At 35.7% G+C, this 25,120-nt stretch overlaps 6 protein-coding genes across 6 annotated transcripts; 4 read left to right on the top strand and 2 right to left on the bottom strand.

Annotated features, from left to right (window-relative positions):
- Nucleotides 1–69: 69 nt before the first annotated feature.
- Nucleotides 70–986, bottom strand: LOC125601889. The gene is made up of 3 exons (XM_048773850.1): nt 927–986; nt 507–767; nt 70–362 (listed from the first exon to the last, which is right to left on the bottom strand). The coding sequence occupies exons 1-3, from the start codon at nt 984–986 to the stop codon at nt 255–257; spliced, it is 429 nt and encodes a 142-aa protein (XP_048629807.1). The 3' UTR covers nt 70–254.
- An 855-nt stretch (nt 987–1,841) lies between these two features.
- LOC106452022 (dihydropyrimidine dehydrogenase (NADP(+)), chloroplastic-like) lies at nt 1,842–4,014 on the top strand. Its single transcript, XM_048773849.1, has 7 exons — nt 1,842–2,271; nt 2,385–2,648; nt 2,733–2,903; nt 2,991–3,103; nt 3,197–3,383; nt 3,466–3,575; nt 3,666–4,014. Exons 1-7 carry the CDS (start codon nt 1,978–1,980, stop codon nt 3,820–3,822), a joined length of 1,296 nt encoding a protein of 431 aa, XP_048629806.1. The 5' UTR covers nt 1,842–1,977; the 3' UTR covers nt 3,823–4,014.
- Nucleotides 4,015–4,571: 557 nt separating this feature from the next.
- LOC106345298 (chaperone protein dnaJ A6, chloroplastic-like) lies at nt 4,572–5,829 on the bottom strand. The gene is made up of 4 exons (XM_013784521.3): nt 5,024–5,829; nt 4,874–4,954; nt 4,768–4,805; nt 4,572–4,683 (listed from the first exon to the last, which is right to left on the bottom strand). Exons 1-4 carry the CDS (start codon nt 5,225–5,227, stop codon nt 4,605–4,607), a joined length of 402 nt encoding a protein of 133 aa, XP_013639975.2. The 5' UTR covers nt 5,228–5,829; the 3' UTR covers nt 4,572–4,604.
- A 7,527-nt stretch (nt 5,830–13,356) lies between these two features.
- LOC106452023 (glutamine synthetase cytosolic isozyme 1-3) lies at nt 13,357–15,322 on the top strand. The gene is given in 8 exon segments (NM_001315808.1): nt 13,357–13,445; nt 13,697–13,736; nt 13,826–13,929; nt 14,030–14,078; nt 14,176–14,282; nt 14,372–14,663; nt 14,745–14,798; nt 14,868–15,322. Coding segments are annotated over 8 exon segments (1,065 nt in total). The 5' UTR covers nt 13,357–13,371; the 3' UTR covers nt 15,213–15,322.
- A 3,475-nt stretch (nt 15,323–18,797) lies between these two features.
- Nucleotides 18,798–21,564, top strand: LOC106435955 (chaperone protein DnaJ). The gene is made up of 11 exons (XM_013876898.3): nt 18,798–19,123; nt 19,206–19,274; nt 19,379–19,474; nt 19,553–19,680; nt 19,845–20,040; nt 20,116–20,291; nt 20,384–20,513; nt 20,605–20,765; nt 20,857–20,918; nt 20,998–21,079; nt 21,168–21,564. Exons 1-11 carry the CDS (start codon nt 18,887–18,889, stop codon nt 21,346–21,348), a joined length of 1,518 nt encoding a protein of 505 aa, XP_013732352.2. The 5' UTR covers nt 18,798–18,886; the 3' UTR covers nt 21,349–21,564.
- A 751-nt stretch (nt 21,565–22,315) lies between these two features.
- On the top strand, nt 22,316–25,057 carry LOC111198756 (probable inactive receptor kinase RLK902). The gene is made up of 2 exons (XM_022687943.2): nt 22,316–23,945; nt 24,195–25,057. The coding sequence occupies exons 1-2, from the start codon at nt 22,634–22,636 to the stop codon at nt 24,779–24,781; spliced, it is 1,899 nt and encodes a 632-aa protein (XP_022543664.1). The 5' UTR covers nt 22,316–22,633; the 3' UTR covers nt 24,782–25,057.
- The last annotated feature ends 63 nt before the right edge of the window (nt 25,058–25,120 follow it).

The raw sequence follows: 25,120 nt of genomic DNA, 5'->3' as shown, positions 1-25,120 counted from the left end.
ACAAACAATGTTCTATCACTTATTACTTCAAGGCTACAAGATCAAGATCAAGAGTGAAGGGTATAACCCTGTAGAGAACGATGTCGGTTCCAGGTACGGACGAAGCATCTTTGTTCTGTCCCTCGGAGTCACGATCAGTCTGGAGCTGCTCAAGCTGCTGTTCAACAGCGGCAGGGACGAGATGAGGATGAGTCACCAGAATCTGAGAAAGAAACTGACCAGCAGGAGACTCCAGCTGAAGCGGCGCGATTGGTTTAGCAGCAGAGAGGAAGCATCATCATTAGATGCTGAAGCTTTAACACAAAGCTTCTCCGAGCTGTTGAGCTTTGCAACGGTCTCGAGAATCTAGCAAACGCGTTTTGCTGCCAAACATATAAAAAAAACTAATTAAAATTCTCCATTTCGTATGAAAGTTTCGATTTTTTTTTGGCCACTAAACACAAATCGAATTTTTGATTATTTGATTAGGTGAATCGTATGATCGAGAGGAAAGATTGGAGACGTACCCTGAAACGAAGTTGACGTCCAGGACCAGAACGCGTGAACCCAGGGCCACTGGCCGTGAGGAACATAGATCCAGCACCGTTGTCGGAAGCTTTACGCGGTAAGACGGAAGATCGGATCAAACTCGCGGTCGCGGCGGCGTCCCATGTCTTATTTTCGAGAGTTGAAACACAAACTTTTGGTCGGAGAGAAGAGATAAGAATAAACTCTAGAAAGAGATCAACGATACAGCAGGTAGGTAGAGAAAGTTCGAGGATGGCGAGCTATCTATATTATAGTTGGATTTAGACTTTTTTTGGTTTGGTCTTTGACAATAATGCGAGTCTGATTCGATTATTTATATTATAAAAATGAAATACTTCAGGTTATTATTTTTATTTTTATTCTCTTGCATTTTTTGTGACCATGAAAAAAAAATATACGATGTCGTGGTCATTGTATGTCCTTGGATGGACAATGCAGATATTCTCATAACAGTCCATCCATGTCAATTTTTTTTAACAAGATCTGGATAGTTCGAAAATTTTGTAGTTATTTAGAGCTCATAAGTTGAAGATGTCACAAGCTTGTTTTAAATTTGTGGGGGTGATTCGGTATAGTAATTTGGTCTAAGCTTGGACAATTTTCTCACGTTTGGTAGACAATTCTAGAGGAGTATATTGATTTCAACTATAAACTTTTAACCTTTTTACTGGTCTTTAAGCCTCATTTCTAGGCAAACTAAACGAGAAGAGTCAAATAATGCAAAGGAAGCCAACGATGAGAGCCACCAACTGGCTCCTGTGTCCATTTCCAATTTCACTTACGTGTTGGATTACTCTTCACATTTTGTCTGATTAACTCTATGCAAACTTAACGAGAAAAAGATAGTCAAATTAACAAAGGAATGGAAACGATGAGAGCCACCCAACTAGCTCTTGTGAGTTGTGTCCATTCCCACTTACACGTGTTGGATTACTCCTCACGTTTTGTCTGATTGTGGCATATGGGCTATATTGGGTCCACTAGTCCATTAGATATTCTATCTGGGCCCATAAACTCTGCCACCACAACCTTGAGCTCAGCTCACGTTGGATTCCGTTACGTGTTCGCAACGTACGCAGATCTTTATTCGGCGCATTCAACGAAGTCTCTATCCATCTTTCTTCTTAAGTTTTATCCACTCGGTTGATGAAAGAAAAGGGAATAATATACAGAAATGAATCGTTTATTACGTTAATTGCGAACAATTAAACTAGATTAATACGCCTTTCTATATCTTACGGAACATGGGATTACTACATTATTTGTCTCAATTAATTAATTAATTAACTTCAATTATTTCCACATGGGGAAAGAGAAGTTGGAACCGACCAATTATTATTAGAACACACTTCTCTTCCCACCTTTGTTCGATTTGATCTCCACTTTGGTCGCTTGTTATCTTCTTATACCTCTCTCGAATTCGTTTCTATCGTCTGTCAGAACTCATCGATGGCATCCATGAGTTCCGCCTTGACTCGCTTCTCTGGACTCTCTTCTAAAACCACCTTATCACCGGACTTCGATCACTCCTCTCGCCGGACTTTTCTACCTCCGAACAGAGTCGGTCTCAAGATCTCCTCTTCTTCATCCGCCGCAGCAGACTCCGAGCCTGATCTGAGTGTCACCGTAAACGGCCTGAAAATGCCGAATCCGTTCGTGATCGGGTCGGGTCCACCCGGTACCAACTACACCGTCATGAAGAGAGCCTTCGATGAAGGCTGGGGAGCCGTCATCGCCAAAACCGTAAGCTTTCGAATCTGTTTCCTGCTTATCGTTGACTAGATATCAATTCTTGAACTGTATAGTTTCAGAAGTAATCATTTTTAATCAGAGGATTGTGATTGGATGGTGTTTAGGTGTCACTAGATGCATCCAAAGTCATCAACGTAACACCTCGATACGCAAGGCTAAAGACCGGATCCAACGGCTCAGCCAAAACAGATGTGATCGGGTGGCAGAACATAGAACTCATCAGTGACCGACCTCTCGAAACCATGCTCAAAGAGTTTAAGCAGCTGAAACAAGAGTACCCTGACCGGATCCTCATCGCTTCCATCATGGAGGAATACAGCAAAACCGGCTGGGAAGAGCTCATTGACCGTGTTGAGCAAACCGGTGTTGTGAGTTTTTGAGTTTTCCCCCAACACACAGATTCTTAACTAATATGTTGAAGAGACTGATTCTGGATTGATTGTATTGTGTAGGATGCTTTAGAGATCAACTTCTCGTGTCCTCATGGTATGCCAGAGCGTAGAATGGGAGCAGCTGTGGGACAAGACTGTGCACTTCTGGAGGAGGTTTGCGGTTGGATTAATGCTAAAGCTACTGTTCCTGTTTGGGCTAAGATGACTCCTAATATCACTGACATTACTGAGGTGTGTCACTATACTTCTTTGCCTAGTAAATAGATTAGTCATTTTTTATCAACCATGTTCTGTTTTCTTATTTTCTTTTTTAAATAGCCGGCTAGGGTATCTCTAAAATCAGGATGTGAAGGGATTGCAGCCATCAATACAATCATGAGTGTGATGGGAATTGATCTGAAGACACTGCATCCTGAGCCATGTGTGGAAGGGTTAGTGTTTGCATTCTTATGATGTCAAAAGTTTAGCAATTCTTGTAATGGGTTGACTGAGAGTTTTGCTAATGTTGTTACTGTTATGTGCAGTTACTCAACTCCAGGAGGTTACTCTTATAAGGCTGTTCGCCCAATCGCGCTTTCGAAAGTTATGAACATTGCTCAGATGATGAAGTCTGAGTTTGGTGGGAAAGATTACTCGCTTTCCGGTATTGGAGGTGTTGAAACTGGATATGACGCAGCTGAATTCATTCTACTAGGATCAAATACTGTTCAGGTGACTAAACTCAACACTACCCTCACTTTTTTCTTTTAGACTCTACTCCTTGAGAAACTGAGTAATTACTTTTGGTTGGAAGGTATGCACCGGTGTGATGGTGCATGGCTATGGTCATGTGAAAACCCTATGCGCTGAGCTTCAAGATTTCATGAAACAACACAACTTCTCGACGATAGAAGACTTCAGAGGGTATGTGCAACTTATTTTTCTTATGTTTTTATTATTATTCTTGTTGTTGCTTACTTGCTTCCTTGCTCACTTGTCGTCGTCTCGGCGCAGACATTCGCTTCAGTACTTTACAACACACACAGACTTAGTCAGGAGACAGAAAGAAGCTATTGAGCAGAGAAAAGCCGAGAGGAAAGGCTTGAAATCTGATAAAGATTGGACCGGTGATGGGTTCGTGAAGGAGACTGAAAGTATGGTTTCTAACTAAATAGCCTGATGAAATGAAGTTATTGACCCAAATGTTTTATAAAGTTTGAAACTTTACTATCATTTTACATCATTTCTCAACTCTCACTTGGAAAAAAAAAAAAGAACACTAAGGTGTACTGTATCTTATTTTCTTCTCGTTGTGTATCACTTGTATAATGTATCCATTATCACCACTTCTTTTTTCTTTCTAGCTGGTAGCAGTGAGATTGTTAAATTGGTCTGTTGGCAAAATATCTATACGAGTTTACGCTTTTAATTAGAACATTGACCTTTTGATCTAGTAGATGAGGTCTAATCAACAAAGCATAGAGTTTTGGAAAGTCCTAATGCTCATTCTTTTGGTTTTCATTTATATATAAAACTTTCATAGAAGTAGACCATTAAAAATACTAGGATAAATTGACACTTACATACATTACTAATTACTATTTGTTAAACTAGTTGATAGTTATATGTTTTGTCATCTCAACACAATTCTTGTGATTCCGCAAACGTATGTTGAATCAATTTAGTATGATATTGTTACATTTTCACCATTTGTAGATCTTTTAAGTCAATGTGTATTTACCTTCAAAATTTACACACTTAATATCATAGAAATAAACATTATCATAATTCTCACATGTATGGAAAAATTTATGTTATTAATGTGAAACCAATACTATATGTAGTTGGTCTTATGATATACAGCCCAATCATCTGAAGCTATTTTTTTTTTTTTTTCATCTGAAGCTATTTGGTGTCAACTTATCAAAATTATGTTTGTGAGAATATAAGGACTTAAATATTTAAAATGACCTCGTTCACAAACACATCAAGTGCCTCACACTCTGGATGGTCAAAAGGGTCCAAGCATTCTCTACCAATGCAATCCACAGGAAAAAAAACATTACTTTACTATTGTGTATTAAGAGAATCTACTGAAAGTGTATCATGAGTGTACCCTTCAATGATCTCTGCTCTGCTAGAGTTTGTCAACATCTGCAAATGACAACCATTAGTGAAATCACCTCTTTTCAAAAATGTAGAATAAGGTTTTAGTAGAGTACCTCGTAAGCATGGATTATACGACGGATCATAACATCAGAGCTGCTTCCTTCTCTGTTTACATCAGGATGGTACTGTTTCACCTTTACAAAGCTCAAAGTAAGTCAACACAAAAAAAGAAAAGCAGAGATCTTTGATTCTTGGATTCATACTTTGGCGCGGAAAGCTGCCTTGAGCTCGAGAGATGAGCAGTTTGGCTCCACGCCGAGAATAGAGTATGGTGAAGAGCTGGAGAGTGGATCTTCTCTGTTTCTTCTCTCTCTGCAGCTGGGGATGAATCGTTGAGAAGTTGAGTTTCTTGAGTTGGAGAGGAAAGAGACTTTTGGAATCGAAGGAGATACACGGAAACATTCCATTGTGTGTTGAGGATTCTATCGGTTTCCTACAAGCTTCAATGTAGCTCAAATCGCATTCTAATTGCAAGCAAATCAATCTTAGTGTGGAATCGAATCAAGCCAGAAAGTAAACGACACGAGAGTTTTTTTTTAATCCGGTGTTCACCGCACTCCTCCGATGTGGAGAAGCTGCTATACTCACCGGATAGAGAATTATGTCTCTCAACCTTTCCAATAGGTGAAACTGAGAAGAGTACAATCACCGGAGTTCTTCCTCTCTCTCGGTTACAATCACCACGAGATACAAATGGAATAAAGGAAGAAGATACAAGAAGCTGAGCCTAGATACACAGAGAATCTCCTTCTCTCTCTCACCAGCTCCAACACTCTGTCGCGAGCTCTCTCTCTCTGCCTCTCTCTCTCAGTCGCGAGCTCTCTCACTCAGCCTTGACTCTCTCACTCCGGATCGAGCTCTCGCTCACCGTCTTGAGCTTTCTCAGCTCTCTTCTCAGATTCTGTTACAGACCTTACGTCTCGTTACGTTGAAGATGACGATGGAGATCTGATGATAATCAGATATTTTCTAGGAAAAAAGTTTCTTATAATATGTTGGAAACCATCAGATATAATATGGTGGAAACCATCCAGTGTATGAGAACGTGTCAACAACTACACAAAATTTATGTTAATACATATCACATGCACAAAGGAAATAATAATATGGTAGCAACATAACAATCGAGTTTAATTGATTTTAAACTAAGTTAATAGGATCAATCCGTAATTTACTAAACTTAATAAACTTAATGATTTATTAAGTTTAATAAATTTAATAATTTTGTAAATAAACTTAATAATTTATAAACTTACTTAATAAACTTAATAAATTTATTAAACTTATAAAAATTAATAAATTAATTAAACTTATAAAATTAATAAATTTATTAAACTTAATAAAATTAATATTAATAAACGTAATAATTTATTAATAAACTTATTAAACTTAATCATTTATTAATAAACTTAAGCATTTCATAAATATATTAAATTTATTAATTTTAATAAATTTATTGAGTTTATTAAGTTTGATAAATTTATTAAGTTTATTAAGTTTAAGTTTATTAAGTTTATTAAATTATTAAGTTTATGAAATTTATTAAGTATAATAAATCATTAAGTTTATTAAGTTAAAGTTTATTAAATTACTAAGTTTATTAATAAAAGCAATTAAGTTTATTAAACATAATAAACCATTAAGTTTATTAAGTTTAAGTTTATTAAGTTTATTAAATTATTAAATTTATTAAGTTTAATAAATTTATTAAGTATAATAAATTATTAAGTTTATTAAATTACTAAGTTTATTAATAAAATCAATTAAGTTTATTAAACTTAATAAATCATTAAGTTTATTAAGTTTAGTAAATTACGGATTGATCCCATTAACTTAGCTTAAAATCAATTAAACCCGATTGTGATGTTGCCACCATATTATTATTTACTTCGTATATGTGACATATATTAACATAAACTTCGTGTAGTTGTTGACACGTTCTCATACACTGGATGGTTTCCACCATATTAGTGTAAACTTAGAGTAGCTAGGAAACTTTTTTCCTCTTTTCTACTACCCTTGGCCAAAGACTCTTTTGACCTTGCTTGATATAACCAAAGACTCAGACTCACGTGCTTTGCTCATGACAACTTAAAGTTTGAGTGAAACCTTATCCTTGGCTTAGAGACTGAGAAGATAAGATGACCAAAGTCTGGCCCTATATAAAACTGGTCATTGTAAATGTAGTTGAACATCTTTTAAGACAGTAGACAAAACCTAATTTGTAAAAATATTTAGACTATCACGCTTTCCTCTTCGCCGCTTTCCATTTCCACTCTCTCCTCTCTCAAGCTGTTTGCCACTCTTTCCTGGCTCTCCTCTCTCAAGCCCGTTTCCACTCTCTCCTCTCTCAAGCCGTTTGCCACTCTTTCCTCTCTCAAGTCCGTTTCCACTCTCTCCTATCTCAAGCCGTTTGCCACTCTTTCCTCTCTCTCCTTGACACTTACATACATTACTAATTACTACTCAACACAATTCTTGTGACTCCGCAAACGTATGTTGAATCAATTTAGTATGATATTGTTACATTTTCACCATTTGTAAATCTTTTAAGTCAATGTGTATTTACCTTCAAAATTTACACACTTGATATCATAGAAATAAACATTATCATATTCTCACATGTATGGAGAAATTTATGTTATTAATGTGAAACAAATACTATATGTAGTTGGTCTTATGATATACAGCCCAATCATCTGAAGCTATTTGGTGTCAACTTATCAAAATTATGTTTGTGAGAATATAAGGACTTAAATATTTAAAATGTATAAATTGGATAAAACGAAAATCACTTAAAACTTAAAAGATATCAGTGTCAATGAAGAACTATCAAATTTTTTATGTATATATATCTAAGATTTTCAATGAAAACGTAATGAGAACAATTTTTTTTTTTGCGGATGCTCAGCTGAATTAGTGCAATATTTGGTCACCAATATAAGCTTTACGCAAACTTCTTAACGAATTATTTTTATTCTTCTTATAAACTCACTATATATTATTTAAATATTATATATAATTTATAAATGTAAATCACATCAGACTAGTTACAAGAATTCTACTATCTATTCCGGGTTGGTTCATTACACTACCGTGTTGGTTAAGAGTCAGTTTTTACAAACACTATTTGTAAAGGTTTAGCTCATCCGAGCAGTATCATTCAAATACAAATTTTTCTCAAATCCTAAATGTTTCAAGCACCATCATCATCTTCAACATCCATCAATGAATCTCTGCTCTTAGAAAGAAATCTTCTTCCTCAATAGTTCTTTCCTAGACCTTGATTTACCAATCATTGGATTCGCAGAGAATCTTTAGGTTGAATTAATTATCTATTCCAAATATCTTGGCTCATCGAGGTTCGTGAGGATTTTTACACTACGCCATGCATGCTTTGTGAATCAACTTTACATCTTATAATGATGACATGATGTAATTTTTCTCAGTTACGTAACTATTTTCCTTACTTGATGTGATCATTGTTAAACTTTACATAAGAATTTGCATATTTGTTTGCTTTTCAGATTTTTTTTACAATAATTCATGGATAATATAATAGTTGTTATCTTAAAAAAATATTTTAGAACAAAAACATATATTAATAACAAGAATGTTTGTAACAAATTTTCTCCGTCGGAATTCGACTGCTTTCTTGTAGTGTAAGTCTGCGTTAAGGAATTTTGATATGAATTTAATTAACTCGCTGTCTTTGTAAATGTTCATGTTTCCAGGGCAATTCCATTGTGGAGGTCACAGTTTCTGTTGGAAAGTTTTACAAAGTAAAAACTTTGGCTCGATCTGGAGTATATGTTAATTCTAGGGGTTATACCGAAAGATCAATTTTCATGAATTATATTTATCTATTCCCCTGAATTAATTAATTCAAGATATTTAATATTTCATCCGTTTAATATTATTAAGTATCATTAATATTTTTGTTACAAAATAAGTATTATTTTAGAATTTCAATACAACAATTATTAATTTTATATGTATATGATTCTTTATCTTTTCAATTTATTTTATATTGGTTGAAATATGGTTAACTGTATAGGTAATGATGTTTTTATTGAGAAAATATACAAAATTAAATGTTTTCTTAATTTATGTGTATAAATATAAAATGACAATTAAAATGAAACGTAAAAAATATCTTTTCATACCAACTGTAATTTGCATATATTATAAATTTTCTTGCACAAGCATGGGCAGACCAAGGGAAACATAGAGATATCACTCATTCAAGAAAACAGCACATATGAACGTCACAGGTAACTTAACAATTTATATTCTGTAGTTCCCGATGTATTAACTCACCCCAAAAAAAGGTTTATTTGCTAAGTAACAGGAAAAAAGGAAAATTAGGATCTAGGAGATAGAGTAGAGAGATAGGAAGAGAAAGCATGAGAAAGAGAGAGGAGTTTTAGTTAGTTAGTGTATTTATGTTTTTTTTTATTGTACTCTATCCGTTTTATTAAAATAGAATTTTTAGAAAAAATGTTTGTTTCACAAAAATGTATTTTTTTGTGTTTTCTATAAAAAAAAAGTTGTAAACTTCAATAAAATTAATTGATTTTATTGAATTACTATTGGTTAAAAGTTATTGAAAATTGAAAATTACAGAAAATGATACATTTATTATAGTAGTTTAATGTATTTTCTTAATATGTGTGGAAATACTAAAAAGTCTATATTTATAGAACGGAAAGAATGTATAGGATGCAATTTGCCAAAAAAAAATTGGTTGAATGTTTATTAGTACATGATATATAAATGGGATTGCTACTTTATTTGAAGCCATTATAAAGATTATAGATTTCATTACAAAGATGATGTTTTCTATAGAAAAGTAAAGTGAATCTAAAAATCTATAAAAACTTCTCTAGAAAATGTGTTTGGACTCAGAAAAAGTCATTCGGAGGGTGCCTCCTTATTTATACAAGAAAGAAATTAGGATTTTCTAGTCTCTCTTTTAAATAGACCTAGTTTATTGTCTCATAAACCTTATTCATAGAATTCGTAGAGATCAGTTTCATCTCTTTCTACGAACTATAGACAATTTACTGTTGGAGATGGATTTTAAACTTCTCGACAAAGGTCCATTAGACAATGAATTAATATCATGCCAAAAATAAGTGATAATAATAGCGTAGCCAATTTAGTTGTTGAACATGTCTTTGTTGTTTTGGATTTTTTGTTAATAAGATGTTGAGTACTATGAAGTGATCGATGAAAATATTTTTGAGCAGCTACTAAGCAGGATGTTTCGACATGATCAGTCATCAGTGAATGACACAAAAATGAAGGTTTCTTTCATGCATGTGTTTGAATTCCATTGGATTGAGTTTATTTGTAAATACTGATGTATAAAAATGACAACTTTTTTTTTTGTTACAGTACTACTAAAGGAGAAAAGTTTCTAGTTGTATACAAAAGATGTATCGATCTTATAGTTTCTCTGTACGATTCAATTATTGAGCTGCATGATTGAGTCCATGCAAGTTGGTTAAAAGGTCATGTCTATTTAGACACATCAGGTTAATGCGAAGAGCAAAACAGGGCGCAACAAAATGGGCTTTATGACAAATTGGAGGAAAACGTTACGTACGCAAAATACAAAAGTGTCCACGTCTTGATTCATCATATGATAATACTTTTATAGTCACTAGATTCGGTGTCCGCGCTACGCGCGGATAACATGTTCAAATTATGAAAATTTATATTTTTGATTAGTAGTTTTTAGTTTAAGAAAGTGTTTGTTAATTTTGTGTGTTGTAGATTTAACCATGGAGTTTTTATTTGAATGTGATGCGCGGTGATCAGTTTTTCTTTTCTAAACAAAAGTAAGTTTGAATAATATATTGTGTTGAGCAATCAAATTTCATAGGAGAAAAGAGTATTTTTGAGTATTGAGTGGTGTCGTTTGCTATCAGGCTTAGGATAGCAGTTTATTCGTCTTTTAGAAGCGTTGTATGATATCAATGTCGGTGTCAAAGTAAAAGTGCGATCATGATGTGGTCGTGAATGATAGTTTTCCTGTATAAGTGTAATATTTGTAAGTATTTAGTTTGACATAAACTTTTTGTTTAGTTTATTACTTTCATGTAACCTTGGAATGATACTTGTGATGATTACGATTTGGTTTTTCCTGGTTGATATGCGATTTAACTCCCTGAAATTAGCCGCCTCGTTGTCCCATATGGTTAGACGTACCATTTTGGATCTACAAAAAATTATTGTATTATATATTTATTGCTTAAAACAAATATTATTTAATAAAATGTTATTACCTGTGTAAACGCAATCCAATCCAATCTAAAGGGAACGTTATCCAGTTCACACAGTTCAAAACTAAATAGTTTGACAGTATAAATAAGTAATTGTCCAAAGGGAATAGAGTTTGGTAGCTAACGAAAAGGAATAAAAATAAGATAAGACGTAGACGATGTCTGCGAAGTATATTGTGAATGGTCTTGTAGAGATGGCATTTTCTATTACGAGCGGGCCTATTATTATAAAATAATTTTGTTAGTACATATTCATTATTGAGTTCGGAGAGTTTTGGTCGGCAAATTTACTGGTTACTTGCATCTTAGGGTATAGAAATTTGTTCGTGATTCCGGGGAATCTGCTCTGGGTGAGCATCTGATCGTGATTCTGGGGGAGAGAGAAAGGAATTTAGTATTTTTGGATTGTGTTGTGAATTGTGTTGCAAAATAATATTTTTTAGGGGAGCGAGGTAGACCGTTGTATATTTTTTTGTAGACTATGTTTTTAACTCTTCCTATCTTTTGATCCTTTCCTTGTATAATTTTGAGGCCTGTCTGGGTAATAACTCGGTAAAAAGCAACATAGAGCTGTCCATGGGTGAAAACGGGTTGTGGCAAATACAATAAGACACATTTCAAACTCTAACCCTAACTTTTATTAATTGTCATTGCGTAACATAGCCTGATTGGAAATTGCCGCCTTTCAAGGGTTAATGGATGTTTAGTTACTGATTCCGATAGTATGATTCTTGGAAGGTCCACTTTATATCCAATATGAGAGCCTGTAACTATTTCACCTCTAATAACACACTCACCTAGGTAAGGAACAATCAGACGTGTTCCATTGCATAACCCTTTCTTTTGATTTAAATTCCTTAGAAGCATGAAAGGGCACCCATTTTCAATGTAAGCTTATTCCACTTTCAATGTAATTTTTAATATATCTAGGGTATTAATGTCATTTTACTTATTAAATTTAGTAAAATGAAAGATTTTAGTGTGATGTGGTTATTTAGGGTTATAATTAACGGGTGGGGATTTGAGATTTAGATTTAAAATTGTATAAAATAAAAAACAAATATTTAAAATTTTCAAAGTAGTTTCAATAACTAACGACATAATTTCTATATATATTATTCATTCTCATTATGTATACTATTGTAATTATCATAAAACTACAAAATAAAAGCTAACAAAAGTTTGTACGTAACATCATGCAATGTTAGTTACGTAATTATTTTTTTTAAGACAAAGCAGATGGAAAATTTTATGAATATCATATAATTTTCATTTTTTATATTTTAGTTCTTCGGTTTTCAGGTCAGATGTTCTACTACCCTTAACAAAAACAAAATATATTTTAATATTATTAGATTTATATGTTATATGTTATATTCAAATACTAAGAATCATATATGGAACAATAAACTTGCTATCTGTATAAAAAATGGGCTGGGTCTGCGAATGAAATAGAATCGACAAAGGGCTGGGTAAATAGGCTGGGCTGCGAAACGGGATCGAGACAGCTGCATGATGGGTCAAAAGGGCTGCAAAGCTGATTAATTTTTTAAAAATCCAAGTCCAATCTAGAATGACATGGCATTTTGGTTGGATGAGAATATTTGTGCCTATGTGGCATAGCTTAAAAAGTCCCAATTTAGTTGCTATTATATAGTAGGATTAGTGCAAAACTCATTTCATTTCGTATCTCACTAAACTACGTTTACGTGTTCATCAACAATTCTAATTTTACTGATTTACTCATAAACATATCCTCCAGTTATCCATAATCAGGTTTGTACTAAAAGACAAAAGATATGAAGAATATCAAGAAACTTCTTAGTTTTTGCGAATTGCACTCGTTTCATCATCCTACGATTCATAAAACTTAACTACTCGTCTATCAATAGTGCAACCACTTTTTCTTCACGTAGTAACCACAGAAGAGAATTAGTTCCGTTTGATCATAAATAAACTCCTTTCGCCTGTTCATAATAATAAAGAAACGCTTAAAATAATAATTGTAATTATCTCTGTGTAAATGTCAGGAGAATCCTAACGGAATCGTTTATCTAATAAAATTAACCATTTAAAAAAATCAAAAGATAATGTTGGCAGAAAACAGTAAATAAAATCATGTAATTATTTGAAAATAAAAAAAAAAACAAAAAAATAGGTCTATAAAATAAAAACACTCGTCAGGAGAGAAGCTGCATTGATCGTCTTCCCTTAGACAAACACTGATTGATTATCTTTCTCTTTTATCTCGTGACGGCGCCATGTCTCTCCTCTCAGATCTCGTCAACCTCAACCTCTCTGACTCCACCGAGAAAATCATCGCCGAATACATATGGTTCGATCTCCCCTTCTCTCTCTTTCACGACGAGTGTCATTATTTTGGTTTCTTTCTATTAATACGATCGTAAAGTTTTCACCTTTCTTCATCTTGCTATTATTGATCTGTTATGGTTTTGAGAGTTTCTCTATGAACACGGTTCACTGAGTTTGACGTAGTATACATCATAAAGCATGTCTCTTTTTTGATATTTTCTTTCTTGTCGTCTTCTGGGTTTGTGAGTTTTCGTATGAACTTTGAATGAACAGGATCGGTGGATCTGGAATGGACATCAGAAGCAAAGCCAGGGTAATTAAATAAATACTCTGTTTCTTGATCCTCTGTTTTTATCCTCTGTTTTTTTATTTGGCTGATCTGATTTGTTTTGGATGATACAGACACTACCAGGACCAGTGAGCGATCCATCAAAGCTGCCTAAGTGGAACTACGACGGATCCAGCACCGGTCAAGCCGCCGGAGATGACAGTGAAGTCATTCTATAGTATGTTCTTTTATTATCTCTATTTACATATAAAACATCAAGTAAATATGAAGTAAAAAGTGTTGATCTTTGTTTTGTTTTGTTAATGAATGATCGATAGCCCTCAGGCGATATTCCGTGATCCGTTCAGGAAAGGCAACAACATTCTGGTAGGTTTAATTTTATATGATTAGAGCGTGACAATATTCATTTGTTACAAAATCAAATTTTAAGAAAATCATTGTTTATTGTTATCTATATATGCAGGTGATGTGTGATGCTTACACGCCGGCAGGGAATCCAATTCCGACCAACAAGAGGCACAACGCTGCTAAGATCTTCAGCAACCCCAAAGTTGCCTCTGAGGAGCCTTGGTAAGCTCCTCTTCTTCTTCCTCTATTGATCTCTCTGTTAATCAGTTAATCATATACTAATACTCTTCTCTTCCCTTTGACTTAAAAAGGTATGGGATTGAGCAAGAATACACATTGATGCAGAAGGGTGTGAACTGGCCCATTGGTTGGCCTATCGGTGGCTTCCCTGGCCCTCAGGGACCATACTACTGTGGTGTGGGAGCTGACAAAGCCATTGGTCGTGACATCGTGGATGCACACTACAAGGCCTGTATTTACGCAGGTATTGGGATCTCTGGTGTCAATGGAGAAGTCATGCCTGGTCAGTGGGAGTTCCAAGTCGGTCCTGTTGAGGGTATTAGTGCTGGTGACCAAGTCTGGGTCGCTAGATACCTTCTCGAGGTAAGACTAATCTGTACTTAACCGGTTATGTTCCCCATAAAATGCTTCAAACTTTGCTAACGGTTATCATCTTTCCGACAGAGGATCACTGAGATCTCTGGTGTGAATGTCAGCTTCGACCCTAAACCAGTCCCGGTTAGTGTCTCTAATCTCTAACCACACTCTTCTTGTGCAATAAGTTGTAACATTGTTGCGTTGGTTCAGGGTGATTGGAACGGAGCTGGAGCTCACTGCAACTACAGCACGAAGTCAATGAGGAACGACGGAGGATTAGCTGTGATTAAGAAAGCGATAGAGAAGCTTCAGGTGAAGCACAAGGAGCACATTGCTGCTTACGGTGAAGGCAACGAGCGTCGTCTCACGGGGAAGCACGAAACTGCAGACATCAACACGTTCTCTTGGGGAGTGGCGAACCGTGGGGCTTCGGTGAGAGTGGGGAGAGACACTGAGAAAGAAGGCAAAGGTTACTTCGAGGACAGAAGGCCAGCTTCTAACATGGATCCTTACGTTGTTACGTCCATGATCGCTGAAACCACCATCCTCGGTTAAACCACACACATTTAGTAATATTTGATTTTCTCCGGTTTGGTTTTATGATTTGAATACTGTTGTACTTGTGATCGCGGTCTATTTCGGTTTCAATAATTCTTATGACGACATTTTGTGTTTTTTCTTCTTCTTAGTTTCGAATAATTAAATAAGGGTATTCATGCGGTGAAAAAAGTCAATCAGCGACTTTTGTGTTGTTGTTGTTTTGAAATGATAATAATAATAACAAAGTACGGCCTGGCACGTTGGAGGTTAATGAGCTTGTCGGGAGTAGTAAAGTAGGTGGATAAGATCTGGTGATTAATAATTATGAATCTATCTTAAAATTTAAGTGTTGAATATTCTTTACAACATTATGCAGGATGTGGCATGTTACTTACCTAATAATGTTGAATATTCTTTATCAACAATATTCATGATGTGGCATGTGACCTACTTGGGAATTTTTTAAAATATTTATAATTCCGAAGAGGTAGGGTGGTGGATTTTTAGGTGGGAACACATCGCTATGCTCGTCACGTGCACCGTACTGATAAAGTGTTCATTGAAATCCGTGACTAGCTACGGAGGAAAAGTCAAATCCAACTTTTATTTATTGACATGATAATTTATTATCTGAGTGGGACGTTCGTGACTACTCCACTGAGAAAAGTTGCGACGCATTTCTCTTAAGTTGGGAATAGTGGCCATTGCTAACCTAAAAAGGATGACGATGAAAAGTTGTATTAGCGTTTTCTTAAGTTTCGGCAAGTCATGAAACGCAAGTACATTGTTAGTACTTTTGTACCTCTGTGCGTTTTTGTATCACAATTTGATTCTTTTATTCTTTGGCCAACGTATCACGCTTTTGATTAGTGTAGCCATTTTGAACACGTTCCTTGTAAAGTTAGTAATTTACTAATCATGACGTCCAACCCACTTAATTTAGCTTTTTATAAAGTAATTGCAAAGTTATGATTTTATGTTGTCGACAAAACCTACGATTGCCGATTGGTGATGAGTCGAATGTAAATTAACAGTTTTCTGAATTTTAATAAGCTAACAACGTGTTCTTAGATTTTTAAAAATTGATACCCAAAATAGTTTAATTTATTTTGTTTTGAAGAAAATAATACTCTATCCGTTTCAAATTATATAATGTTTTAAAAAAAATTATATTGTTTCAAAATATATGACGTTTAAAAATTTTAAGGTTAATTTTAATTTTATTGGAAATTGTTCAATCACTAAAATTTTAGTGTCTTTTTTATAATTGGTTGATTTTTTAAAAAATTATATCTTTAAATATGCTTTTTAGAAGAATATATTTTTCAATCTTTTTGTACTAAGCCCAAACATCATATAAAAAGAAACAGAGGGAGTATTGTTATTAAAAGAAGAAGTAATGTTGTTATTGAATCAACTAATAGATGCGCGCAGGGCCGTCCCTGTAATACGTGAGACCCTAGGCAAGAAAAAAAACGGGGGCCTACACATTATTGTAGAACATAAAGCTTAGGATATTTTTTTTTTTTTTTTAAAAGCTTAAGAGTAATGGAAAAAGAGGAAGAGAGCCAGAGATAAAAAATAGTCAATGAAAAAAGTTAAAAGAATAAATTTTACGTAGGTCCCATTTTAATTTTGTGTTGTTATCTTTTTCTGTTTTTCATTTGTACATTTTCATTATGTAACTGTAAATTGTGATAAAAAAACATTAGCTGCATAATTTTTTTTTTAAATGGAGGCCTTTGAAAAATGGGGGCCCTAGGCCTAGGTTTCATTGTGCTCTGTCCAAGAACGCCCCTGGATGCGCGCAATCATGCGTCCTGAGTTTCATGAAGCATATTCCGATTTAACTTCTCCACAGAGAAAAAGGCAGTTGTTCAAGAAAACTTGTTGGTTTTCTTGAATGGAAGTATTAGGTGTGAATGATGATGATACGTGAATCATATGATTCATGATTCATTTAACTTGGACTCCTTTTACATGAGCACACATACCTCTGAATATTTTATTCAGTTTTCATTCTCTGGTTGATATCTTTGCAGCTTTTATTTTTATACTCTTTAACAAAGAAGGTGCAAAGTTGATGTTGCTTGTATATTCTAAAAATTTAGTCCAAATAGTTTACATAATAATTCAGTACCAAACGATCAAATTATCTTTTTAACATTAATGAAAAACAATTTAAATTCGGGTCATATAATATGATAACCGAACTACGTTGTAGCACTCGTAATCGACCAGATCAAGCAATAGAAGTACATATAAAGAAAACAAAGAAGGTGCAACAACTTAGGTTGTATTTCAGAAATGGTGAAATTGATTGTTTGTGGTTTTTGAATTAGTTTTTAGTTTTCGTTTTTCCAAAAACTATTTTGCATCCAATCAAGATTTTGAAAGAATAGATTCTCTAAAATATAGGAAAACTACTTTTTGCAAATAACTGTCTATTTTTAACATAAAAACCAAAAGCCATCTTTTCATAGTTTTTTTTCATTTTATGATTGGTTTACAATTTTTTTTAAATGTAATAATCTTTTTTAAAACAAGAAATTAACTTCTAAATTCTTTTGAAAATTACCAGACCCAAAAATCATCAATCAAATTTTGAAAAAAAAAAAACAATAAAATTTAAATTTAAGATTTTTAAATAGATATATAATTTTATACGGTTTCCCAAACTTATAAAAATACATTAAAATTTTATTTAATATGTTTAAATAATCTAACTATTGATATTTTGTAATTAATATTTGAATTATAGAATATTTTTAAAATATAACTATTTTTTTACTTTTAATTATGTATTGTCATTTTTGAACTGTAATTATGTATTGTTTTTTTTTGTCGGCTTTTTTTTTTTGTCAGCTATGTATTGTCACATATATATATGAATTGTGGTTCATCTATTTAGTTTGCATTATTTTATATTTTAAAATAAATCTATTAAATAAATAAATGTATTTTAAGTAATATTTCGTATTATTTGCTGTTTTCATAGTAATAAAAAAAAATTTCTAATTTTTATTTCAACTTCAAAGAAAACAATCAATAAATATAGTAAAATTATAAAGCAAAGTATATATAACTTATGTTTAAACACAGAATTAAAATTTTAATTTTATGTTCAAACATAAAATTATATTTGTTTTTGCTGTTTTTTTAAATAAGCTTATGTGTGTTTTGGTAATGATATTATATTTATTATTTCTAGAATAAATATTTTACTATTGATAATATTTTCATTTCATTATTTTGTAAACAAAAACCCAAAACTAAAAATAAAAATTTAAAATCACCAATCATGTTTTTCAAAAAACAACTATAATCTACTGCAAAATCAAAAACCAAAAACCAAAAACCAAAATCTAAAATCCCAAAACCAAAAACCAAAAACCAAAATTAAAAAAAAAACTAGAAAACCAAAAAAAATAACCTGTATCTGTGTATTTTCAACAAACAGAAATGAGCCGTTCGAATAATTCTGAGAAGGCCGTATATTGGGTATTTAAGCTATTCGGCTCAAAACATTAAAAATCAAACAGACGTCGTCGTTTTGAAACGAGTCTGAAGATTCTATCTAGGCCCAAGTTTTTGCCGTGTAGGTAGTAACCACTGAACAAAACAAAACCCCCACACGTTAAAACCCTCCCTTCTGAAATTCTGGAACAAGCTCGCTCCAGGGAGATGAAATGTCTCGCTCTACTTTGATTCCATCTCTAAACCCAGCTCACAGCTTCCGTCTTCAGTTCCCGCTATCCAATCCTTCATTCTCTTCACCTCCCAGTTTTCTGCGTGTTCGGAGATGCGGAAATCGCCGCCGTGGGGTCACCATGTCCGCCGGAAAGGATCACTACAAAACTCTGAATGTCGCCCGCAACGCCACCTTGAAGGAGATCAAAAGCGCGTACAGGGCACTCGCTCGCAAGGTTACTCCTTCAGCTTCAACTCTTTTACTTTGTTTTATTTTATTTTTAATTGTTAGAGAGTTGTGATATGGGTGTAAAACAGTATCATCCGGACATGAACAAGAACCCTGGGGCTGAAGATAAGTTCAAACAGATTAGTGCTGCTTATGAGGTAACTAACCCCAAAGTCCTCTCCTTTTTTCCTTGTTTTTCATTCAAATCTGCTTCTTCATCGTTTTTGCTTATTACAAAGTGGAAATGAAGCATCTTTTGTAGGTGTTATCTGATGAGGAGAAGAGATCCGCGTATGATCGCTTTGGCGAGGCTGGTTTAGATGGCAATTTCAATGCTTCTCAGGATGCTTCTCAAGGAGTAAGTCAATCTCTTTGCAGAATTTTGATTGAAAAATGCCCTCTTTGATTCTTTTGTTTTTTTTTTCTCATTCTTCAGGTGGATCCATTTGATTTGTATAGTGCATTCTTTGGAGGTGGTTCTGATGGATTCTTTGGAGAAATGGGTGATTCTGGAGGCATGGGTTTTGATTTCATGAATAAGAGAAGCATGGACCTTGACATCCGGTAAAATATCATTCAAGTTTATGATTCCATAAAATTAGCATTTGATTACTGCATCCCCTGGGTGATAGTTAGCCTATATGATAGTTTGCATAATATGTTTTCTTTACTTGAGAATTGGGGAAAACACTTTGTCTCATGACCTTTGGTTACATGTATTATGTTAGGTATGATATGCGGTTGAGCTTTGAAGAGTCTGTTTTTGGAGTTAAACGTGAGATTGAGGTTTCTTATTTAGCAACGTGTGATGGCTGTGGAGGCACAGGTGCTAAATCTAGTAAGGACGTTAAACAGTGTAGCAACTGTGGTGGTAAAGGGCGTGTCATGGACACTCAGAGAACACCCTTTGGAATCATGTCTCAGGTAACTCGTTTACTATAACTGAAACTTTAGTGTTGTGCTATAGATGATAGATAATAATGTGTGATATATATTTAGGTTTCCACTTGCTCAAAATGTGGTGGTGATGGGAGAATCATAACTGATAAATGTCGAATGTGCAATGGCAACGGGAGACTACGGTCTTGTAAAAAGATGGATCTTGTTGTCCCTCCTGGTGTCAGCGACAGAGCCACAATGCGGATGCGAGGAGAAGGTAACGTGGACAAGAGAAGGTACTGGAGAATCTGCCTTTTACGTTTCCTGATATTTAGTGTTTTGGCACCTGTTTTGTTTCTCAGTTTGGTTTTTCTTTTCACTTCCATAGTGGACGAGCTGGAGATCTGTTCATCGTGCTTCAGGTTGCTGAGAAGCGTGGGATCCGGAGGGAAGGGCTTAATCTATACTCCAAGATCACCATAGATTTCACAGATGCAATACTTGGGACATTCACAAAGGTGGGTTTAAACTCGTTTGTTGCTTGATGTTACTCGATAATGGGAACCTTGTATCATTGTATGTATGACATCTTTCTTTTTTTTTTTTCAGGTAGAAACAGTTGAGGGGACAATGGATCTTCGGATTCCGCCTGGAACTCAGCCAGGCGACACAGTGAAACTATATAGGAAAGGTGTTCCAGACACGGATAGACCTTCTGTTCGAGGTGATCATTGCTTTGAAGTGAAGGTTTTGATCCCCAAAAACCTAAGGTTTGTGTCACTGTCACTTCCCTTGTAACCCTCTCTCTGTCATGCTTAATGCTTTGCTTGCTAAAATGTTGAAAACAATGTTAAACGGCAGCGAGAGGGAACGCAAGTTGGTAGAGGAATTCTCGTCGCTTAGAAGATCTAGCAGTAGTACTGGTACAACACTTACTTGCACCTAATTCAAATCTATTTTCAACCAAAATAAAAATAAAAAACTTATAATCCCCATTTGTAGAAACTCGTCAAGAGGAGCGTAGATTTGACTCAGAGTCCAGAGAAAAACCGTCTTTGTGGCAAAAAATGAAGAGTTTCATAAGGTAAACTCATGGAACCTTTCTCAAAAGTTGATCAAACGACACAGAATTGTCATCTTATTCATGAATCCTGGTCACGTTCTTTTTGTAGACCAGAAGATTCAAGGACGAAGTTTGGGACAATGAGCTTGAACTCCTCAGTGCCGCTACAAAGAATGAATGAGACAGGGACGTCGATTGTTTTCCCCTTCTTGGCTCTGTGCGTTATAGCCTCGGCTGTTGCGTTGGTTCAGAAAAAGGGTAATCGCTTGAAAGAAAAGAAAGAAATCTAATTTCGTCAAAACCCTTAACCCAGATGGAGAACTTTGGTTCCAAGTAAACAGAGAGCTTTAACCAGATAAACATGATTTTGAAGGGCCATTCCATTGATATACAATTCTAGTTTATAGGTTGAACTTGTTTGTTGTAGAAAAACAAAGAGATCTTGTATGTATGTTTTAAGTTTTAACATTAATTTATGGTTAAAAGAGTTCTGATAAAACGAACAATGTGGCCGTGTAACCATTGTATATTGTTGAGATGAACCCTGCAAAGTTAGAGAACAAGTTGGTGCAAGAATTAGATTTTAAGATAATTGTAGCCGTTCTCTTCCAAAGTATAACGCTCAACCATTTCTGTCTTTTTTTCTAATCACTGTGAGTCTGTAACCATCGTGACTTTTATTAATTTGTTTTTTTCTTCTTTAGACAAATTAGCCTATATGTAAATAGAATATATTAATGGGACCCTATTGATTGGATCATTCAGAGTAGAGACAATGACATAATAGAGAATGTGTTTTTGGTAAAAATTATTAAATGCTGTAAATTATTGTTGTTGCCTTTTCTACATGTTAAGGTCCTACTTACCATACACACCCATGTTCTATTTTCCCTTTTACACATGCAATTTATTCTACAGACAAAATCAATTTATATACTTATATGATTCTTTTTTGAAAAAAATATTAATGAAGGAAAAACATAGAACTAAGTGTATCTTGAGAAGAGGGCTCCACTTTACTCAGATGCAAGGAATTTCATGATGTTCTTAACACGCCTTTTAATTACTAATAACTTTTTTGGATTCCATTTCTCTTGTATTAGTTTAATATCTGTCCCCCCAACTATACTCATCCACTTGCTAATTTCTTTATGTTACACTTCATTTTTCACAAACATTTCTCTAATACAACAAAGATGACTAAAATATTAATAATTTCACAACATTTTTAGCAGTTTATGAAACTAGAGCATTTCCAGCAGTTTATGTATTGAAAAAGGTGTTAAAAGACTAATGCAGGTTAGATAAAGACAAATACTGCTAAACATGTTACATAGGATACTCTACAATATGATCCATTGCAATCACATATTTTAAACCAAGCATAGAATGACATATGTCACTGTTGCATTAGAAATACCGTTTTTGTCACATACCGAAGCTCTTTAAAATTAAATATTAAAAATGTGAAGAAAAAGAGGAGAAAAAGAGGAGAGATTGACTGATAAGTGTTGACTACTACCTTCACTTCACTCACAACCTTCCTTCTTCAGACAGAGCTTTCAAGGGTTTCTAATGGCTCCTCTCTCTCTCCTCCTCCTCCTCTCGATTCTCCTCCTCTCCCTTCCTCCTCCCTCACTCCAAGACCTCGCCGCCGACAAATCCGCCCTCCTCTCCCTCCGCTCCTCCCTCGGCGGCCGCACATTCCTCTGGAACTCCAAACAAACCTCTCCATGCAACTGGACCGGCGTCTCCTGCGAAGCCAACCGCGTAACCGCCCTCCGCCTCCCCGGCGTCGCGCTCTCCGGTCAGATACCCGAGGGTATTTTCGGTAACTTAACAAATCTCCGGACCCTCAGCCTCCGTCTCAACGCGCTAACCGGAACACTCCCGTTAGATCTCGGCAGCTGCTCAGACCTCCGGCGGCTCTACCTCCAGGGGAACAGATTCTCCGGCGAGATACCGGAGGTCTTGTTCAGCCTCAGCAACCTCGTGAGGCTGGATCTTGGAGATAACGGTTTCTCCGGAGAGATCTCCTCGGGGTTCAAGAACCTCACGAGGCTCAAGACTCTGTACTTAGAGAATAACAAACTCTCTGGGCCTTTAGTGGATATGGGCTTGGGCTTGGATCAGTTTAATGTTTCTAACAACTTGTTGAACGGATCTATACCCAAGAATCTTCAGAGATTCGATTCCGATTCTTTTCTTGGGACTTCTCTCTGTGGGAAGCCGCTTGGTGTTTGTAATAACGAAGGAACTGTGCCGAGTCAGCCTATTTCTGTCGGAAACATTCCAGGGAGTGATGGGAAGAGAGAAAAGGGGAAGCTTTCTGGTGGAGCGATAGCTGGGATAGTGATTGGTTGCGTGGTTGCGTTCTTCGTGGTTGTTATGGTTCTGATGGCTCTCTTTGGGAAGAAGAGGACAAGGGAGGTCGACGTTGGAAGAACTATCAAGCAGCTTGATATCGAATCTCCCGGGGAGAAAGCGGCGGTGGAAGCAGCGACGGAGAGTGGATACGAGGCGGCTGCGGCTGTGACGGGGAACGCGGAAGTGAACGGTTCAGGGACGAGGAGGAAGTTAGTGTTCTTTGGGAACGCTACGAAGGTGTTTGAGCTGGAGGATCTGTTGAGAGCTTCTGCGGAGGTTTTGGGGAAGGGGACGTTCGGGACGGCGTATAAGGCGGTGCTTGACGCGGCGACGATGGTGGCTGTGAAGAGGCTGAAGGATGTGACGATGGCGGATAGAGAGTTCAAGGAGAAGATTGAGGTTGTTGGGGCGATGGATCATGAGAACTTGGTGCCGTTGAGAGCTTATTATTACAGTGGTGATGAGAAGCTGCTTGTGTATGACTTCATGCCTATGGGAAGCTTGTCTGCTCTCTTACACGGTAAAAGTTTATTTTATTTTATTATTATTCTTTTTTTGGTAGAAAAAGTTATGACTGAAAAATCATTTTAGAGTAACACGACTTATATTAAAAAAAAAACGAAACAGTTTTGTGAAGAATTTACACGGTAAAAGTTTTGTTAATGGTTATGTGAATAAATGGGGACAGTACTTAGCCTTGGATGTGTGTTCTAAGTTTCAAAGAATAGCTTTTGTTTGTGTTGTGCTTAACGTTATTGTTATGTTACAGGAAACAAAGGTGCAGGAAGGAGTCCACTAGACTGGGAAGTACGGTCACGTATCGCCCTTGGAGCTGCTCGTGGACTAGACTATCTTCATTCGCAAGATCCGTTAAGTTCTCATGGGAACGTCAAGTCTTCCAACATCCTCTTAACAAACTCCCACGATGCACGAGTCTCTGACTTCGGTTTGGCTCAGCTCGTCGGCTCTTCAACCGCAACCACAAACCGTGTTACCGGGTACCGTGCGCCGGAAGTAACTGATCCGAGGCGTGTTTCGCAGAAGGCGGATGTGTACAGCTTTGGTGTGGTGTTGCTTGAGTTGCTGACGGGGAAAGCGCCGTCTAACTCGGTGATGAATGAGGAAGGGATGGACTTGGCGAGGTGGGTGCATTCGGTGGGGAGAGAGGCGTGGAGGAGTGAGGTTTTCGACTCGGAGCTGATGAGTTTGGAGACGGTGGTGGAAGGAGAGATGGAGGAGATGCTGCAGCTGGGGATTGAGTGTACGGAGCCACACCCTGACAAGAGGCCAGTGATGGTGGAGGTGGTGAGGAGGATCCAGGAGTTGCGCCAATCGGGTTTGGATCAGGTTCTCTAGACCCATGGATGCAAGGAGGCTCGAGAGGTTCACTAGTGTGAACGATGGTATGAAACGCGGCGTTTGCTGATGTCTTTCTCTCTAGATGTGAAATGTTAGTTTAAGAATATGGCGGGGAATTAGAGTTGGGGTCGTTAATTAGTTTCATAATTTTGGTTTTCTTTTTCTTTTTTTTTCTCGTGTGTGTGGACTGGGGCACTGATAATGATGAGTTCGTTGAGGTTGTAATTATTAGTGCTTTTAACTTTAATTTTTATTTCAGTATTGTTTCAGCCTTTTGTCAGTTTGATACCAATAGTACGCGAGCCCAAAAAGAACAAATAATTAGTAACTTTTATA

The sequence above is a fragment of the Brassica napus genome, unplaced genomic scaffold (assembly GCF_020379485.1).
Source record: "Brassica napus cultivar Da-Ae unplaced genomic scaffold, Da-Ae ScsIHWf_2680;HRSCAF=3438, whole genome shotgun sequence".
NCBI lineage: Eukaryota > Viridiplantae > Streptophyta > Magnoliopsida > Brassicales > Brassicaceae > Brassica > Brassica napus.
Note: the sequence above shows the minus strand (reverse complement) of the source record. Positions and strands in the feature narration are given on the sequence as shown.

Coding starts and splice junctions, on each gene's coding strand:
- LOC106435955 (XM_013876898.3), top strand. CDS start 18,887: ATGTCTCGCTCTACTTTGATTCCATCTCTAAACCCAGCTCACAGCTTC. Junction 19,275..19,378: donor AGATTAGTGCTGCTTATGAG/GTAACTAACCCC, acceptor CATCTTTTGTAG/GTGTTATCTGATGAGGAGAA. Junction 19,475..19,552: donor CTCAGGATGCTTCTCAAGGA/GTAAGTCAATCT, acceptor CTCATTCTTCAG/GTGGATCCATTTGATTTGTA.
- LOC125601889 (XM_048773850.1), bottom strand. CDS start 986: ATGGACTGTTATGAGAATATCTGCATTGTCCATCCAAGGACATACAAT. Junction 768..926: donor CATACAATGACCACGACATC/GTATATTTTTTT, acceptor TAATATAGATAG/CTCGCCATCCTCGAACTTTC. Junction 363..506: donor GACGTCAACTTCGTTTCAGG/GTACGTCTCCAA, acceptor TATGTTTGGCAG/CAAAACGCGTTTGCTAGATT.
- LOC106452022 (XM_048773849.1), top strand. CDS start 1,978: ATGGCATCCATGAGTTCCGCCTTGACTCGCTTCTCTGGACTCTCTTCT. Junction 2,904..2,990: donor ATATCACTGACATTACTGAG/GTGTGTCACTAT, acceptor TTTTTTAAATAG/CCGGCTAGGGTATCTCTAAA. Junction 3,104..3,196: donor CCTGAGCCATGTGTGGAAGG/GTTAGTGTTTGC, acceptor TGTTATGTGCAG/TTACTCAACTCCAGGAGGTT.
- LOC111198756 (XM_022687943.2), top strand. CDS start 22,634: ATGGCTCCTCTCTCTCTCCTCCTCCTCCTCTCGATTCTCCTCCTCTCC. Junction 23,946..24,194: donor CTTGTCTGCTCTCTTACACG/GTAAAAGTTTAT, acceptor GTTATGTTACAG/GAAACAAAGGTGCAGGAAGG.
- LOC106345298 (XM_013784521.3), bottom strand. CDS start 5,227: ATGGAATGTTTCCGTGTATCTCCTTCGATTCCAAAAGTCTCTTTCCTC. Junction 4,806..4,873: donor GTATAATCCATGCTTACGAG/GTACTCTACTAA, acceptor TGTCATTTGCAG/ATGTTGACAAACTCTAGCAG. Junction 4,684..4,767: donor AGAGCAGAGATCATTGAAGG/GTACACTCATGA, acceptor TTGCATTGGTAG/AGAATGCTTGGACCCTTTTG.